The sequence below is a fragment of the Ziziphus jujuba genome, chromosome 7, assembly GCF_031755915.1.
Source record: "Ziziphus jujuba cultivar Dongzao chromosome 7, ASM3175591v1".
In the NCBI taxonomy this organism is placed as follows: domain Eukaryota; kingdom Viridiplantae; phylum Streptophyta; class Magnoliopsida; order Rosales; family Rhamnaceae; genus Ziziphus; species Ziziphus jujuba.
The window spans coordinates 7,267,659-7,286,725 of NC_083385.1; the positions used below are offsets into that span (position 1 = coordinate 7,267,659).

The window sequence follows — 19,067 nt, forward strand, 5'->3', positions numbered from 1 at the left end:
AAATAAGGGATAACCTTATTTACTTCAGTGAAGGACAATATACTAGAAGAAAAATTTTCGTAAGATTTCATTGAAATGGACTTTGGCATTGGTGTCGTAATAAAAATGCATCTGAAAGATAGAAGGACAAACTTTACTTTCGGTGATGGATGATAATTCACTGTTAGGGGGGGAAAAAAAAGAGGGATGATAATTCACGAGAAAAATTCGTTAATCTCCAAAGAAATGGACAATTATTGGAGTCATAATAATTATAAACATTTCAATTAAAATATTTTGGATGAAAAGGGGGAAACCACAGTCTCAACGTCTCAACCAATTTAAAGACGACATGAATCAATCTAACCAGAAAGATTGTTTTCGAAGATCTACTACCCTAGTCCTAACTTTGTCCGCCTAACAAGAATTAAAGCTTTGTTTCAAAGCACTTTGACTCTAATCCTAACTTTGTCTCAGTCCTTCTTTGTAATAGATCAATAATTTGGTCCATGTTGGTCAACGAACTTGTGTTCAAGAGACCTCATGCTTTTGGACTGTTGAAAAAGGACATCCCTGGTCAATGTATCTTGGGATAAAACGATTCCGTATCCATCGTTATAATTTTGCATATTTTCTGAAAGAACTTGCCAAACACAGCTTCCAGCCATCCCCCCATAGTTGCTAGCCAAGTCGTAAATGTCGGTAAAAATTGTATTCAGGTAAGAATCCCTCATTGTTACAGTGTAACCTGGTTGTTTCTTTGATTTTCCAAATTCAGTGATTGCCAGAGGCTTCTTCAAAATGGAATTCGAGTCAAGCCAATGACTGAACAGCCACCTTTGCGCAAATGCCACTTGTTCTGATTCGTTCTCTCCAGGAAACCTTGTTGATTAAAACGAAAAAAATGCAGAATTAATTAGTACCTAATTCCATAAATACAAAGAATATAAATAAATAAATAAAACGCTAAAAATTAATATAAGTTTTTACGTACCACATATCCGGATATGCATGTATCGTTGTAAAATCAATGTCTTTAATCTGATTAATGGTGATGAAATCTGTGCCATATTGGTAATTACCAGGATTGAACTCCAATCTTTCTGGAGTTGAGCTACCATAGAAACCTTCCGTGCCTATTTCCACCAAGTGTTTGCTGTCAAGGGATTTCGCATAGGATGCCATTTCTTGAGTCCATGCCTATAATCATATATAATTAGCATATAATTATTATTAGAAACGTAATCATTTGATTAACCGCAAACAAATTTTACGTAGCTAGCTGATCACGTACGGTGACGGTCTTTCCGGTGTAATCAACTTGGTCGCGAGGCTCATTCATCAGTTCCCAAGCCATGATCGTCGGGTCATCTTTGTAAGCTATCCGTGTGATTGAGTTGACCCTTGTTAGCACTCTCTGTTTCAGAGGAGAAAAAAAAAAAAAAAAACATGTTAATATTTGAAAATATATGGAATATAGAAAAAAAAAAAATAGTATAAGAATATATTTATATATTCAAAATGAATAATATATATATATATATATATATATATAGACACCTTGACGTGGTTCTTGTAGTAAGTCTTTGTAAGTGGATTGGTATAAAAATCATCATCGCTGCTTATATTCGCTCCGTTAATTTTGGCCCATTCCACGTACTGATGCTTTCCTCCATAGTCTTTCCACTCGTTAACCAAACTCATTATTAAACGGACTGCATACTTATTCGCCTCCGCTATCACAAAATCGAGTGCCTGAATAAAATTGCATTAAATAATTAATAGAATAATTTTTTATTATTTAATTTGACCAACTCAATATTAAAAAGTCAGTATCTTTTTAATAATATTGCATGGAAAAACTAAGAAATGAACCTGAAAAACGTCCTCATTGTAAATTCCAGGAGCTATTTGTAGAGCTCCGTAACCTCCATCAGCAAAAGCCCAAGTGCGACATACAGTGAGTCCGGTAGCCGAGGCCTCACGAAAGACATTGGTGATTTTATACCTTTGATTTGGATCCGCTGCTATAGTCATCATCCAATACGAGTTGAACCCGTTAAAGAGGAATCGTCCGGAGCCATTAATGAAGAATTCGTTATCTCTGGTCTCAACAAATCCTGAAATTCGTGGAACTTCAGCTTCACAAACTAGAGGTACAAAAAGAAGTAGCACTAAAAGGTAGCTGATTTCGCGAAAAAATGTCATTGTGTATGTGAAAATAATTTATTTGATGGATGTTGAAGGAGTACTCGGTATGAGAGATTCATTTTGGAGGGATTGCTTTTTTATAGAGAGGATAGATTAACTAAGTAGGAAATTTAGGGATAGCTAGTTCAAAATGTGTGTGTAATTAAATGCTAAAAGATATAGTTCTTTTTTTTCTTTTTTCTTTTTTGAAAATAAATAGAGAAGTTATGAGATAAGTGTTGGTTGATCAAGGTTTTATCATGATGAGGTCCAACTTATCAATAATAATTCGAATTTGGGATGATAAAAAAATAAAAAAAATTCAAATTAGGGATTGTTAAAGTTGAAAATTTTAAAAATGTTAATAGTTTTTGATGATGAGCGACAAATGGGCTCAAGATATCCACAAATTTTTTATTTATTTTTTTTCTTCACAAGTAGTAGTATTCCAAATTAATACCGACTCTTATGAATGCCACTGGTGCTATATATAGTAGCAAATACAAAGAAAAAAGAGAGCCGTTTTATTATCCAACTAATTAAAATATATATTAAAAAGAGAAAAAAACAAAAAAAACAAAAAAAAAAAAGTCTTTTTTTTGGTAATTGAGAAATAAAGGTCTTAATTGTGCAGTGTTGGGATCATCCGGCGGCTTTTCTTTGGACAGTAGATCCTTACACCGGTCCTAAATACAAATGTATAAACAAAGGGTCCATTTATTTAATTAACCACATCTACATATAATATTATATTTTCCAGAGAATAGAAAGTTTAGCACAATAATTTTAAAAAATTATGTTGTATGAATTCGAGGTCTTTCAATTTGATCACGTGTAGGAACCAAATTTTGCTATTGGCTCCCCTCTAATATCTCATCCATTAAATGAGGACGGTCAAAATATGAAACGTGGGTGAGGCATCAAGGTCACAGCCTCACTGCTACTCTGCAATAATTTAATTACCAGTTCCTCTATTGGGATTGTGAAAGTCACCTAGGGATCAGGATCAGCACGTTTTTATTTTTTTATTTTTAATTTTTTTTATGACACTAATATTGAAACTTTTTTAGAATTTTTTTTTCTTTCGAATTTTGTTTTCTTTTAATGAAAAGTTATAAAGTTATAAGAAAAGCATTTTTAATAGTTTTTTTTTATATTTAAAAATTATTTATTATATTAAGTAAATAAATAAAATTTTAAAAAGATATTTTTTAATAGTTATATACATTAGAATTAATATGGTAATAAAAAAAATAGAAACTGTAAAAGATATTATTTATTTTTACAAATTCTGTTAAATATATTGAATCAGTATTTTATTTATTTTTATTAATTTTAAAAAAAAATTATATTTTATTTATTTTTATTAATTTTAAAAAAAAATTGTGCATGAGTTTTTTATTTTTTTAATTAAATATAATTTTAAAATAAAAAATTATACATGAATATCTAACGATATTTTAAACAGAATCTATTAAAAAGAAATTGTCTAAAATATTATCTATTAAATAAAAAAAATACCATATAAGCATAAATACTTTTCAAAATCTGTCATATAAACTTCAATAGAAATAATAATTGGAAATGCTCTAATATCAACGTAAATAATTAACCAAGCACACTATGTTTTACCTTTGGTTTGAAGGGGCAGAGGATACCACGGAATGGATAAAATTGTGAGACCTTTTAATATTGATTAACAATACGGATACTAAGCCAAAATAATAATAATAATAATAAAAAATACATCAATAAGTTCTTAATTAGTTTTGATGATTCTCAATATTTTATTTATTAATGTTTAAAAACTATATATATATATATATATATATATTTTCTTACTTAGTTTTGATGATTCTCAATATTTTATTTATTAATGTTTAAAAACTATATATATTTTTTCTTTATTAAAAGAATTCCGTTACATATATATTTGATAATTAGTGCATCATCCATTGAACAATCATCTAACACTCTTTGTTTATAAGCGCAATTAGAGGATTCTAATCTAATTTCCCTCATCCGACTTTAAATTTATCATTGTCAATGTCGTCAAATGTTCAGTGTATGCTCAAGCGCGGTCATTTTTCGCGACTGTTGAGCAATGACACTGGCCGTCAATGGGTTTTGGGACAAAACGATCTCGTATCCATCATCAAACGAATCCATCCCTTCAGCCAAAATTTGCCAAACCAAACCGCCTCCGATACCTCCATTTCTTGCAAAGTCGTAGATGCTGTTATAAACCCCACTCAAGAAAGCGTCCCTAGCGCTTTGGCTATATCCTGGGTCTTTCTCCGATTTCCCAAATTCAGCGAAAACCAGAGGCTTCTTCAAAACCATTTTCGAGTCTGTCAAGTGGCTTGCCAGCCACCTCTGCATAAATGCCATTTGTGCGTTATCATGCTGTCCAGAAAGCCTGTCAATGTATAAAATTACACAAGTTAATTAGTAATTAAGCTCATGAAAATATAATTTTTGAGGTTTAATAATTTTTAAGTGGAGAATATAGGAATATATTTGATTAAGATTATATATTTACCAAATGTCTGGATATGCATGTATGGTAGTGAAATCAATTTCTCTAATCTGATTATTAGTAATGAAATCTGTGCCCACTTGGTAACCAGGATTGTACTGCTTTCTGTTTGGGATTGAGTCCCCATAGAAACCTTCCATGCCTACTTCGAGTAAGTGTTTATTGTCGATGGATTTCACATAGCTCGCCATCTCTTGAACCCAGGCCTGTCATAATAATATTTGATCATGAACGTTAATTAATTATTGGAACATAATTAATCAAAAAGATTTGTGTAAATATTTAGTTAATTAATGAGATAAAATATGTGTAAGCTCACATTAAGGGTTTTGCCAGAGTAATCAACTTGGCAGCGGGGCTCATTGATTAGTTCCCAAGCCATGATCGTTGAGTCATCTTTATAAGCTATTTTTGAGATGGTATTGATCCTTGTTAGTACTCTCTGTGCACACAAAATGAATAAATAAATAAATATATATATATATATATATATGTATTTCAAGGAAAAAAATATATTAATAATTGTAGAATTAATTCTTAAAAAAAAATAAAAAAATCATGGGAATGAGTTTGATTTATAATGGTTAATACCTTGACATGGTTCTTGTAGTATCCCTTCACCACTGGATTAGCATAAAAATCATCATCGCCATTGATGTGCACGCCAGCATTTCTAGCCCATTGCACATACTGAGGTCTTCCTCCATAGTCATTGTAGTTGTTGCTCAAACTCAAAATTAACTTGATTCCGTACTTCCTAGCTTCCGATACCACAAAATCAAGTCCCTAAAAAATTGTGTTATCAATATTAATTTAGTATTGATAGCAAAATTACTCATATTTTTCTACCTTAATTTTTAATTATACATTTATGGAAAGCAAGAAATTAACCTGAAAGACGGCCTCATTATAAACTCCAGGAGATATTTGTAGAGCTTGGTCACCACCATCACTAAATGCCCATGTCCGACAGACTCTGAGGCCGGAATCCGCAGCCTCACGAAAGGCATTGGAGATCTTATACCTTTCGCTTGGCTGAGCTGCCACATGCATCATCCAATACGAATTGAATCCGTTGAAAAGGAATGGAGAACCATTAAGGATGAATTCGGTTTCTCTAGTTTTAACAAATTCTGAATGTGAAGGAATTACTCGAGCCTCACAAACTAGAGATCCAAGAAATAGGACCGCTAAAGCAAGGCTTGTTTTGCAAAAGCCTGTCATTGTATTTGTGTGTGTCAAGCAAGAAGTTTGGTTGACGTGAAATTTTGAAGGTGTTGGTATGAGGAAAACTTGTGTTGAATCGAGACCATTTATAGAAGATAAAGAGTGCGAATGAAGGTATCGGGAAGATGATTTGGATAAGCTGTTGAAAGGATAAACTGTCAGACATAAATGTCAAAATATTTTTAAAAAATCTAGAGAAGGAAATTTTTTATTTTTATTTTTATTTTTTGATAGGCATGTATTAGTGAAGGTATCGTATGAGACCCAACGGATCATTTAATCCTAAAAATGATGTAGCTTACAAATTTCGGTTAATAAGCAACGCAAAGTGCTGACGGTTGCAAAACATGTGGGTAGTTTTTGATGAGGGGACTCAAATAGTAGCCCCAATTATTGCGATGCATGAATGCCAATATTGTACTAGTTGCTGACATAAAAAAGAACTTGGCTAGTTTCTCAGCCAAAAACACAAAAAAGAATTTGGCTAGTGGGTATTTTATAATAATATGACATATATTATTACGTGCTGTCCTGCTGGTTTTTGTAATCATATTTTATCTTCGTTGTGTTCAATTTATATTCATGGCAATCCTGAATAAACAGAGAGGAAATTCTTGAATCTAATGAAATCAAGGTATTTATTTCTCTGTCAAGCTAATTATATATAGAGAAATTAAAATGTGCTACGCTTAAAATGGTTAGGCAGTAAAATTATTATTATTATTATTTTTTCTTCATTCTCACATGTTTTGTAATTTATGTAATACTATGACCCTTTTTCACTACAAGAACAGAAGAAGTCTCTGGAGAGATGTGTATCTGGCAAAGAAGCTTGAGAAAAATAACTAACACCTGACGTGCGAAATGCATGTGGGATGTTTTCTGACGTACGTAAAACACCATGCATGCGACATTCAAAGTATATAATTTAAAGTTCCTTGTATAGAATATAATTTATTATAAGATGACGATATTCAAAATTTATAGGGAAATTAATGGTTCATATCGATTTGATAGTAGACGATTTTTTTTTTTTTTTGGGTAAATATGCTAGATGAAATTATACTGAATATATAATGAGATAATATTAGGATATATGGCGAGTGTAAAGAAAATATGATGGATAATATATATATATATATATATATATAAGTTGGCTACTCTATTTCAAAAAAAAAAAAAAAAAAATATGTTGGCTACTCAGCCAGTTGCTGTTTGAGCAATCCGAAGATGACGTCATTACATAGCTATTAAAAATGTGAGAAGATCGTGCATCTCAGGATTTGAAGGCAAAACTGGTTGGTTATAAATCAAGTACGTAAGCGATGTTGCCCCATTTTCATTTTATTTTATTATAGGTTTTGTATTTATTACCTTTTATTAAAAAAAATTTGCTTTATATGATCCATTATTCGAATACAGAAACCATATTCTATAAGGTAACAAGAGCGACAAATTCAATCCTCGTCCATGATATCTCCAAAAATACTTATAAAAAAGAAAAATAAAATAAAAATGGAAAGAAATAACTTACGAATATATAATAATATTTCCAAATGAAATGGATTTCGAACAAGTATAGCTCACGTATAGCCCATACTGTCTCTTCGGCCCATTAGTTATGCCACCCTCAGTTCGCGCGATGCCTGTACAAGGTTTTATGGAGGGGAATTTGGCCCAATACTCTTGTTTTAAAGGCTCTAATGAAAACTACCCACCCGTTTCCAATCTTTTTTGTTTTACTCTTCTATTTTCAAATATCCCCATATTACCCTTTGCAAATGTGAAAAGGAAGAATGAAGATGTAAGGTTATGCCATTTTTCCCCTAAACGGAGCACGAAGAAGAAGAGGAAGAGAAAGTGAGAGAGAATGGTGAAGCGTTTTGTGACAATCGGAGTTCTTCAGGAGGAGGAGCGAGTGGAGGAAGCATCCAAGGCTCAGCAATCAGCTCTGTCATGCCCTTCTCGGTCTTAGCCTCAGAGTCGACAAGCTGGTCTACAACAAACTCCTCCTTCCTCTTCTTCTTCTGCTTCTTCTTCTTCTCACCACTCTTCCCATTCCTCTGCTTCTCACTGACTCACTGAGACAACTAAAACAATAACCTCATCAGGTGACGATGATCATTCAGCCCCCTTAAATCTTCTTTTACTTTTTGTTCCGTTCAGTTTTTTGGGTCTGCTTTTACTTTTGTTTTTATTAGCTGTTCTGGAAATTTTGTTGATTATTACAATTGAAAATATTAAGTTAATGGATCTTATACATGGGATATAGTAATTATTAATTACTAAACTTGTTTTTAGAATGCTATTATTTTTGGGTTTTATTATTTGGGGCCAAAATCATATGCATTTTAACTGTTTGTTGATATGTTTTATTGGGTTGCGTGTGTGTGGTAGAAATTATATAATGCTTTTGCTCATACAAATGAAGAGAAAATTTTAGTAGTGAAGCTATTCCATAACCTGTTCTGTTAAAGTCTTGGATGTGTCTATATGCTCAGATCTTCCTAAGATCTTATTAATGGCTATTTCCTATACATCAATTACGAATTTCAATCTCCAGTTCCTCTAATCTAAGAAAATTTTATCATATATAAATACATGATATGTTGATATACTTTTAATTGGTATTTTAAGATGATGGATCTGTTATATGTATATTTTCTCTTTCTGGAAGTAATGCCCAAGATGGACATTTAGCTGCTGGTCGTAACGGTGTAAAGCGCCTCAGAACTATAAGTTCTCATCTGTTTTACTCTTTGATGTGGTTAGTATTTTTCTTGAGAAAGTTCTTATTCTCTTTGGTTTCTTGGATTGGTTTAAATATTCTTCTATTTGCAATTTTCAATATTTTGGTTGCTACTTTTTTGAATTTAGATATTAGCGGATTGATGCATTGTGGATTTTCTTGTCACATACGCCTATCAAAATCAAAGAGGGAATTGATATGAAAGATTCTCACATCCTTGAAATTTGAAATCCAATAATCTGATAAAATTTAAGTGTAATATTTTTGTAAAAAAATGTTTAAATTTTTGATTTTATCAAGCATTAACTCAACATGATTGTTTTTTCAGAGTCCATAGATTTTGTTTGATAGTATGCCTATTTTTCTAAAGCTTTAATACATGTTTTGTTTCCCTGTCTAGCTACTTTATCCTTCTGTTACTAGCCTTCTGTAAAGGAATTTTTCTACGAGACCTACTAGTATAAAAAGGTCACATTTGTTCTTTTCAGGTCAAACAACCAAATATTTTATCATTCCTTTATAGTATGGAGACTAAAACTTTTTGTGGTAATACGACAAAGGTTGCTATCTATATTGTCATAGAGCCTGTTGTTCCACTATTAGAAAAGATCAAGGAACTAAATTTGGAAGGTACATAAAGGTATAAACAATCTGGTCTTCCTGGTTGATATTGGTTGTTTGATTGGATTAATCTGATTGCATGATACATGTAATTCTTCTTGTGCTAAAAAATGTTTAAGGTACTTGCATTAATGGTGATAGCATATGAAGAATCTTGGAGAATTTAAAACTACTCTTTGACTTTTTCTTTTGAAAATGGGAAATCTAAATCAATATTAGCCACCCGTTTAGTAGGTTATTGGAAACTCTTCCTGGCCAACTTGGTTTCTTTGATTCATTTAGAGAATATGTTCTATCAGTGTGATGTTAACTTTTGTTTTAGTGCTTCTCTTTATTTAAAAATTGAAATTTCCATCTAAATGCAAACAGTAACACGTAATATCTTTTGGTTTCTTTGTATGATTGTGCATACATAGGACGTGTGCCAATCCTATTTATCACCATCTTGAACAATTTTGTAATGATCCTATTCAAAATGGTTTTCAGTGGTTTGGCTAGGAATATAGATTGAAGAAAATGGAGAGGAAAGTGAAGTAATAGAACTCGACTACAAAAACTATTGTCAAATATTTGTTAAGGCTGTTGAGTGTTTGCACTGATGCCTTTTAATGTTTTCTCCAAAATAGTTTTGTCCTACAAACAATTGGAATTCTGAAGCTGTTGTTAATTAGATTTTCTATATCTATTCTTCAAGTTTTTGAGTCCACTTTCAGCTGTTCCTTTGGTAGCTTTAGTTGGATTTGGGCTCTACGAGTTAAGTTTTCCTGGGGTAGTGTTATTCTGCAGCATTAATCATGGTTTACGAAGTGAATTGTTTAGTGATATTGTTTTCAGTGCCTTTCTTTGAGTTCTATGAATGAGTTTTTCGATTTAAAGTATTTGCATTCGTACCGCTTCATAACACTTAATATCCAATGTAAATGCACTTTGTTTTTCCTTTATTTTTTTGTATCAGCATGCATTTTTCTTTCTATTTTTATTTATATTATTATTATTACTTTAATATCTTTTATTCAAGTAAATTATTCTTATGTCAAAGAGATACTTCACAAATATTGTTCTCCATTTTCTTTGTTGATATTTTTTGTATTTATCCCCTTCTAATTTAGTCATTTCTCATACATGTTTATTGATTTAAACAGTCCATTGGGGCTTTCATTTATTGATTTAACTCAAACTCCAGTTATGATGTTGTGGAATCATTTCCCTATGCACTTCATGTTAAAAGATGCAATGATAGGTTAACGTATGATAATAATAGAAAACTATGGGAGCTATGCAAGGAAGACATTTTATATGAGTTCCTCGGTTTGGCTGCGAATCAATTATGCTTTTTGGAAGTTAGCCACCACTATATTATCTATTGTATTGACAAATACACACACATTAAGGGGAAAAAAGCCAAGAAAAGATATTAGAAAACAGGTAAAATCACAATGAATGTAAAATAAGGTGTTCATATGAAAAAACGAGTAAACCAATTGAAATTGCATAAATAGACATTAACATTTACATGCACTTCAAAATTTAGATGTTGCTTTTCCTCATTTCATCATTAGCCAGACTAAAAAATTTAGATGTTTTGAATTTTGGAGGTCCATTTGGTTCCTATATTGGTCAAAGTAGTGCAATAGTATTATTACCTATATTCTTCTTGTTCAATTCATATTTGCTGACCTTCAAATTAAGGTCAACATTGAGTTCCTTTCATTGTTGTATATTTGTACATTCTACACACAGGGAGTTGGCATTTTGATCTCTGACTTGGTTGGAACTATTAATGGATCCTCATTATCTGTATAACAATGTTCAAATTAATATCTATGCTTTAGCTTTCTACTTTATTTTACCGAACCACAGAATTTCCACCTTTATCTAAGAACCTTTTTTTTCCTGTGCACTTAATAACTAGTTTTTAGGATTTTAAAAATTAAGCAATTTATTTGTCACATGTTCTTAAACATTGTTAATTTTTAAGAAATGCTCAATCCTCCCTGCTATTTGTTATGTGGGATGAACTTTTTTCTCTTTAAGGTGAAAGGAATTAGTGGAAGATTATTCACTCAATTGTATTTGTGTTGTCAGCATATTATGATATCATGAAGCTCTTTCACTTTAGGTTTCTATTCAAAATTTTAAGGACCACAAGGACCACAGCTGTTGTGGTTTGGATTATTGGTAGGTCCATGGTAGGAGCCGCATTTGATGATTATTATCTTCTTGGGGACATATTAAATGTTTTATATGAGAAGTCTACTTGCTGTTGATGTTTTATGATATCTAAATATCCACAGTTATAGTCTTTAGTTAACTTTTAATGCTTTTATTATGTGATTACTGTGTTTAATATTATATTGGTTGATATTATATTGGTTTTGTTATAATTTAGCAGTTTTTTTTCCTTGCGTTAGAAGGCATGGTCTACTATAATTATCATGAGGAGGAAGGGCAATACTAGAGTTTGTAATGTTTTTAAGCTGTTTTGTTTGCAGACATGATTGAAGAATTAATCAACAAGGGGTATGAACGTCAAAATAACGCAGCTGCAATGCAAACTCTTGTTACTAATTGGTTGGAAAATATCATGCAAGAGCGCTCAAATAATGGCAGAGGCTTACGTGTTATTCCATTGAACTTATACAAGTTTCAAATTGTTGGCTATGGCATGTTCGTTGGAGTAGTCAACTTAGAAAATAAGACATGCTCATGCAAGGAATTCGACATTGATGGATTTCCTTGTGTCCATGCAATTGAAGCATGTAAGCATCGACATATTTCTCCATATATCCTTTGCTCGGTGCATTACTAAGTTGACTCACTCTGTGACGCATATTCGGAAACCATATATCCACTTGGAGATAAATGTCAGTGGTATGCTCGAGATGATGTCATAAACCAGCTTGTACTTCCACCTAAGATTGGCAAACAGTCAGGAAGACCAAGAAAGAAGAGGATTCAATCTCAAGGAGAGGAGCATCTTCAATATAGATGAAGGGGATGCAAACAGATTGGTAACAGCAGCCGATCATGCTCGGCTGCCGTACCTCTTGATCGCACTACCAACCAACAGCACCATTCAACTGAAGGACCATAAATTGCTCTACGCTATATTAAGCCAATGGGGGCATGTTATGCGGTATTCGTGTGTTATGCAATGTAGTAGGGAATGCAATTAGTAGCTCAACCGCTAACATGTGTTTTGGCATAATAGACGTTGGTTTTATGTGTTCTTTTGTTGTCAAATTCATCTGTCGTATTGTTTTGATAACATATCATTCCATGTTCAGTTTTTGGTTCAGTTGTTTGTATGTTTCTTACTATTGCATGGATGATATTACTGCCCAATGGTAATGACCGATGCATCGTCAGTAATTGACATTTGTACACCGTCGTAAAAGAATCACCACAATTCCATCCGGCAACTTCAATCATGTGTGTTCCAACCAATAACATGCTAAATGTAGCATTATTAATGATAAATTCAGACAAAGTAAGCGATCAAACGGCATTAAAAAATGACAACGTTCAATTTGTTTTTGATTCAAAAATTACTGAAGGTTTCGTCGGTAATTACCGAACCCCTATGACAATCACATTTTACCAATTTTTTGGGCCCCACAAGTCCCATAATGTGTGTTAAATGTAAAAACATGCAGAATATGGATTCTAAAATTATCCTAAGGAGAGAAAATCCCAAAATTGGTTAAAAATTTCTCAAATTTTCCAAAAAAATACGATGACTATAGACCTTTGGTCATTACCGATGAAACCGTTGGTAACCAACATATATCCTTTGGAAAAATTACTGAAGGTTTCATCGGTAATTACCGAGACCCCTATAGCAATCATATTTTACAAATTTTTTGGGCCCCACAAGTCCCATAATGTGTGTTGAATGCAAAAACATGCAGAATATGGATTCTAAAATTATCCTAAGGAGAAAAAATCCCAAAATTGCCTGAAAATTTGTCAAATTTTCCAAAAAGATACGATGACTGTAGACCTTCGGTAATTCCCGATGAAAACGTCGGTAACCAACATATACCCTTTGGAAAAATTACCGACGGTTTCGTCGGTAATTACCAAGATCCCTATGGTAATCACATTTTACCAATTTTTTGGGCCCCACAAGTCCCATAATGTGTGTTGAATGCAAAAACATGCAGAATATGGATTCTAAAATTATCCTAAGGAGAGAAAATCCCAAAATTGGTTAAACATTTCTCAAATTTTCCAAAAAAATATGATGACTGTAGATCTTCAGTAATTCCCGATGAAACCTTCGGTAATTTTTCCAAAGGGTATATGTTGGTTACTGACGTTTTCATCGGGAATTACCGAAGGTCTACAGTCATCGTATTGTTTTGGAAAATTTGACAAATTTTCAAGCAATTTTGGGATTTTTTCTCCTTAGGATAATTTTAGAATCCATATTCTGCATGTTTTTGCATTCAACACACATTATGGGACTTGTGGGGCCCAAAAAATTGGTAAAATGTGATTACCATAGGGGTCTTGGTAATTACCGACGAAACCGTCGGTAATTTTTCCAGAGGGTATATGTTGGTTACCGACGTTTTCATCGGGAATTACCGAAGGTCTACAGTCATCGTATTTTTTTGGAAAATTTGACAAATTTTCAAGCAATTTTGGGATTTTTTCTCCTTAGGATAATTTTAGAATCCATATTCTGCATGTTTTTGCATTCAACACACATTATGGGACTTGTGGAGCCCAAAAAATTTGTAAAATGTGATTGCCATAGGGGTCTCGGTAATTACCGATGAAACCTTCGGTAATTTTTCCAAAGGGTATATGTTGGTTACCAACGGTTTCATCGGGAATTACCAAAGGTCTACAGTCATTGTATTTTTTTGGAAAATTTGAGAAATTTTTAACCAATTTTGGGATTTTCTCTCCTTAGGATAATTTTAGAATCCATATTCTGCATGTTTTTGCATTTAACACACATTATGGGACTTGTGGGGCCCAAAAAAATGGTAAAATGTGATTGCCATAAGGGTCTCGGTAATTACCAATGAAACCTTCGGTAATTTTTCCAAAGGGTATATGTTGGTTACCGACGGTTTCATCGGAAATTACCGAAGGTCTACAGTCATCGTATTTTTTTCACTTTAAGCAGCCAAGACAGTCAAGTTATTGCTAATGGATCATTCATTGGTGCAGGTGACCTTTTAGACTTTTAACCTTCTAAGACCTGGGCATAAAAGATTTCTTTTCTGGTTTTCTATGAAGTTGAACTAGGTTTGTGTATGTTTTTATGCGATTGTGCAGGAGTCTTTTTGGCATTGTTTGCTAGGTCTATGCAGAGGGTGAAGAAACTTGATAAATTTGAGAAGATGATATGATCTTCCAATATTCAATGTATAAAAAAAAATTTATTTTTATTCCATTTCAAAAATGTAATTTTATCCAACAATATAGTATAATATTTTACTTATAGATCCATTGTAGATATACCCATAATCTTTTATCCAACAAATATAATGTTTTACTTATAGATCCATAGTAGATATACCCATAATCTTTTATCCAACAAATAAATGATTGAATTGAGAATGGCTTCATAACTAATTTTTTTTCTGGGAAAATAAATGATTTGAGTTGAGAATGGCTTCATAACCAATTTTTTAGTGGGAAATTGCTTTTCAGTGCAAGAGAAGGAAGATGGCATTTTCACATCACTATGTATATTGACCCACATCGACACTACAAACCATCCACTTATTTGACTTGTTCTTATTTTTTCTCTCTCCTTTTTCGTCAGTTCCTTTCTCTTTTTTCTTTAACAGATTGATAATAGAAATTGCTCGTTAGACATAAAGACCTAGTTCTAGATGTATTATCGGTAAACGCTGAAGAATCAAATTGAAATTTAAGCAATAATTCAAGAGTAATCTAGTATGTACAATGACTAGAGAAAGGATATAGAGCATGCAAGGCTTATGGTTTTTGATATAAAATGGCAGAATAAAAGAATGAAATACAAACTACATCTATATATTACTTTGCTTTGGGGCCTTCGCCACTTGGGCGCTTCGCCTCTATTTTCATTTTTGAATTAGAAAGAACGGGGCCTTACTTATTCTGTTCAGGGGGGATGAAAGACAAAGGAAGGGATCAGGGGGCTTTATGATCGGAGAAAGAGTCCAATCATTCCAATTTTGGAAGGAAAGTTTTTGCATGGCCACGGGACGTTCCACCACGCTTCTACACCAATCAAGGATCAACTCTTCATTCTTCATCGCCCATCCTTGTACCAAACACATAGAAAATGTGCCTTGAAAGCGATGGAAGTTGGAGGGGTGAAAGGGTTACCAACAATTGCCAAATATGCAATTTGAGGCATATGATTATCTGACAGTTACCCTCACAAAGCTTGTGATTGCATTCAACTCTAACATGCTCAAACAAGTCTTTGTTTTGTTTAAAATATAACAGAATATGTAAGTAATTTTTTTTTTATTTTAAGGTTAAAATAGATATTGAGGGGTAGAAAAAAAAAGATATCAAATGAGAGGGCAAAAATCGTTAACCTCCTTTCTATGAGGGTATTGGGCCAAATTCCCCTTTTATGGACGATGAAGCCTAGTTAAATAAATAGACCCATAAAATTCAGGGAATCGATTTCTAACTTTGGGCTTCGGAAATAATTTATCTCGAAGCAATATTCTTAGGAAATTTTTTGTGTCATGTTTCAAAAAGAGAACCTTTTGTTTGAGTATTAAAAAAATAAAAATAAAAAATAAAAACCGAGGAATTATAGTTTTCTTCTTCTTGGAATCTTGGGTTTACAACTAAATGAAAAGGACTCCAGAATTTTAGAACTACAATAAAAATTTGTATAGTTATATATAGAACTAGTTATTTTATTTTATTTTTTGATAATCTACATAGAACTAAATTTGAAAAATGTTGGTCAAAGAGGCTTTGACGTGCTTGAAATTGAAGGCCGCCGTCACCAATCTGGATAATTTCAAGCGTTCTATTAATTTATGCTACTATATATTTTGTAGTAGCAATTAATTAAGCTTATCAATTATTATTGCAAGCATTCATAAATATATATATATATATATATATCATTGCTAGCACTGGATAACATATACTATAGGGACGATGCAATGCATCAAAAGACCCGTTGAGTTCAAAGTTTTTATAGCTTAAAAAATTCTTTGGCATAAAAAATTTCAAAGGCTTCAAAGTACAACAAAGAGCTGAAAAAATCTGCACCCTTAGCCGATGGCCTGGGCATCTATGGAGGATGGAGTCTGCAATATGATTACCAGGTTAACTGTTTAGCATTGATTGTAGCCGGGTTTTCCTCAAATTACGCTATACAATATTTTTAAATAAATTGTGTTTCAATGCTGTTGAGGCCCTTGAGTTTACTTTGCCAAGCAGTTGGTTAAGAATAATGAGATATATAATGATTCTGTTGGTATCAATTTGGGGCCGGGAAAATAGATTAGGAAACATTTTTCTAGCTTAAGTTTTATGCCTTCAATTATTACGCATATCCCGTACGCTTTAACTAAATCAAATAATAGAAATTCAAATTTACACTGTTCTTTTGTTAATGTAGGTTGCAAGCATTTTGCTATAAGAACCAAATAGTTTTAGATATTTTAATGATAACCCAGGCAAACAAAATTATTTATTTATTTATTTTCAGGTTTCACAACTCAATATCTAACCCATAAGTTAGTAAGTCACATTACGATTTTAACCATACATAACTGTAAAATTAATGACCATGCTTCAAACAATAATAATAAAGTGTTGGAATATTTCATGAGTGTTACTAGACCTGGCAATTTGGATCATGACACGGCGACACGACTCGAAAACGACACGAAATAAATGGGTTTGGGTTTATTATAAATGGGTTCGGGTCATAATCGGGTCAACCCGTTTAACACGATTATTAATCGTGTCATTTTCGGGTTGACCTGTTTAACTCGAAATTGACCCGTTACGACCCATTTATTAATCGTGTCATTTTCGGGTTGACCTGTTTAACACGATTATATACCTATTACAACCCATTTAAATTTAATTTTAAATTAATATTTTATCACTAATATAATATTTAATAACTACAAAATATTATAAATTAAAAATTTTATAAAAATAATTTTCTATTACTAATTTTTTAAAAACAAAAAATACATCTTTAATAAAACAAAAACATAAAAATAAAAAAAATAAAAAAAATTTCGGGTTAATAGGTTAATTTTCAGGTTAACGGGTTAATAAGTTAGTTTTCGGGTTAATAGGTCAATTTCAGGTTAACGGGTTAATAGGTCAACACAACCCGTTAAAATAATCGTGTTAAACGGGTCGTGTCGTGTTGACCTGTTTATAAACAGGTAGGGTTAGTGTTTTAGGTACCTGACACGATTAATAAATGGGTCGTGTTCGGGTTAAGCATTTTTGACCCGATTATTAAATGGGTTAACACGAACACGACCCACCAACCCGAATTGACAGGTATAAGTGCTACCACAATCCAATATAATGTAACAGGGGGTAAAGTTTTTGTTCAACGTCTGACTCTGATCTATTAGCTTTCTCAGAAAATCTAATTCCCAAGATGCTTTATAATTAACCTGGGGATTAACCAACATTTTCAAAATGAAAAATTGATGCTGAAAAACCTTAAATATTTGTCACCTAATAAAATAATAATTTTGATATATACTCCTTATGCAACAATTATGAGACGACACATTTTGTCCATAAGCCAAACTGAACATTAAAGTTGTAATGGCCAAATGGGATGGATACATTTTAGATTTGATAATGGATAAAATTCCAATTCCTTGCTTTTCAAACTTTGGCCTCAAAAGTCTCTAAATACAAATAAAAGAATTCTAAAGGTTTTTTTTTTCTTTTGGTAAATGAATTCTAAAGGTTTAGTCCTAGAGCAGCAAGAGCAAAAAATTTAAAAAAAATAAAATTAGATAAGGTGATCACAACAAGAGAATCAAATGAAAGCAATAAACTACAAAAAGCAATCTCCATTCATTCCCACGCTAATCAATTCTATTAACTTTAGAGCCGATTTCTTAGCGCTATCCAAGGGCGCCATTAGCGCCTTCTCTTTTCCCTACAATTGGACATAAAGCAAGTGAGGAATATGGCAGATTTCAATAAAAGTGCCTGTTATTTTTGCGGTTTTTATGGTTATAAGTTTCGATGACTGACCGTGACCAAATTTTCTGGACTTGCTTTTGCCATTGACGAGGCATTTTGTATGCAGTGCCAGTGGTGGGGCATTAACCAAACACATGAGGTAACAGTATAAAAGTACTAGTGCATGCGTAAATGAGCACAATGGTCCTACAACTTACAAAATTATGTTTATGTGAATGCAGTGCCATGATGATTTTTACTAATCCGATTCTACCGAACAGATTAGTCAACAAAGCGGAAAGTTAGGGCGTCCATAGTAGAAGTTGGATACTGCTTTCGGGAAAAAAAATCTCAAAAAGATTAAAAAAAATCATTAATTAAGAAAATAAAATAGGAAACAATGCATTGAGTTTACTTAAATTAAAACTATTTCCATATTCCTTGGGATTCTATTTAATTTTTAATTATTTTTTATTGTATTTTATTTTTGTTAATAAAACATTTCCACTACTCCTTACAACACATAACAAGACTTTCCAAACAAAAGCCTAAAATTGCGCTTTGTTTTCCCTCCTCTATTTAAAGGCATGCCATATTTTGAAA

General features: G+C 32.4%; 2 protein-coding genes and 1 long non-coding RNA gene across 3 annotated transcripts; 1 reads left to right on the forward strand and 2 right to left on the reverse strand.

The window, feature by feature from the left end:
* Positions 1-233: 233 nt before the first annotated feature.
* LOC107423452 (mannan endo-1,4-beta-mannosidase 1) lies at positions 234-2,225 on the reverse strand. Its single transcript, XM_048479749.2, has 5 exons — positions 1,855-2,225; positions 1,540-1,734; positions 1,274-1,396; positions 974-1,179; positions 234-861 (listed from the first exon to the last, which is right to left on the reverse strand). The coding sequence occupies exons 1-5, from the start codon at positions 2,185-2,187 to the stop codon at positions 474-476; spliced, it is 1,245 nt and encodes a 414-aa protein (XP_048335706.2). The 5' UTR covers positions 2,188-2,225; the 3' UTR covers positions 234-473.
* A 1,845-nt stretch (positions 2,226-4,070) lies between these two features.
* Positions 4,071-5,973, reverse strand: LOC107423449 (mannan endo-1,4-beta-mannosidase 5). Its single transcript, XM_048479716.2, has 5 exons — positions 5,600-5,973; positions 5,300-5,494; positions 5,028-5,150; positions 4,712-4,914; positions 4,071-4,588 (listed from the first exon to the last, which is right to left on the reverse strand). The coding sequence occupies exons 1-5, from the start codon at positions 5,930-5,932 to the stop codon at positions 4,222-4,224; spliced, it is 1,221 nt and encodes a 406-aa protein (XP_048335673.2). The 5' UTR covers positions 5,933-5,973; the 3' UTR covers positions 4,071-4,221.
* A 1,700-nt stretch (positions 5,974-7,673) lies between these two features.
* On the forward strand, positions 7,674-12,601 carry LOC125423708 (uncharacterized). Its single transcript, XR_009639568.1, has 2 exons — positions 7,674-8,702; positions 11,798-12,601. It is a non-coding gene; the product is annotated as an uncharacterized LOC125423708 (long non-coding RNA).
* The last annotated feature ends 6,466 nt before the right edge of the window (positions 12,602-19,067 follow it).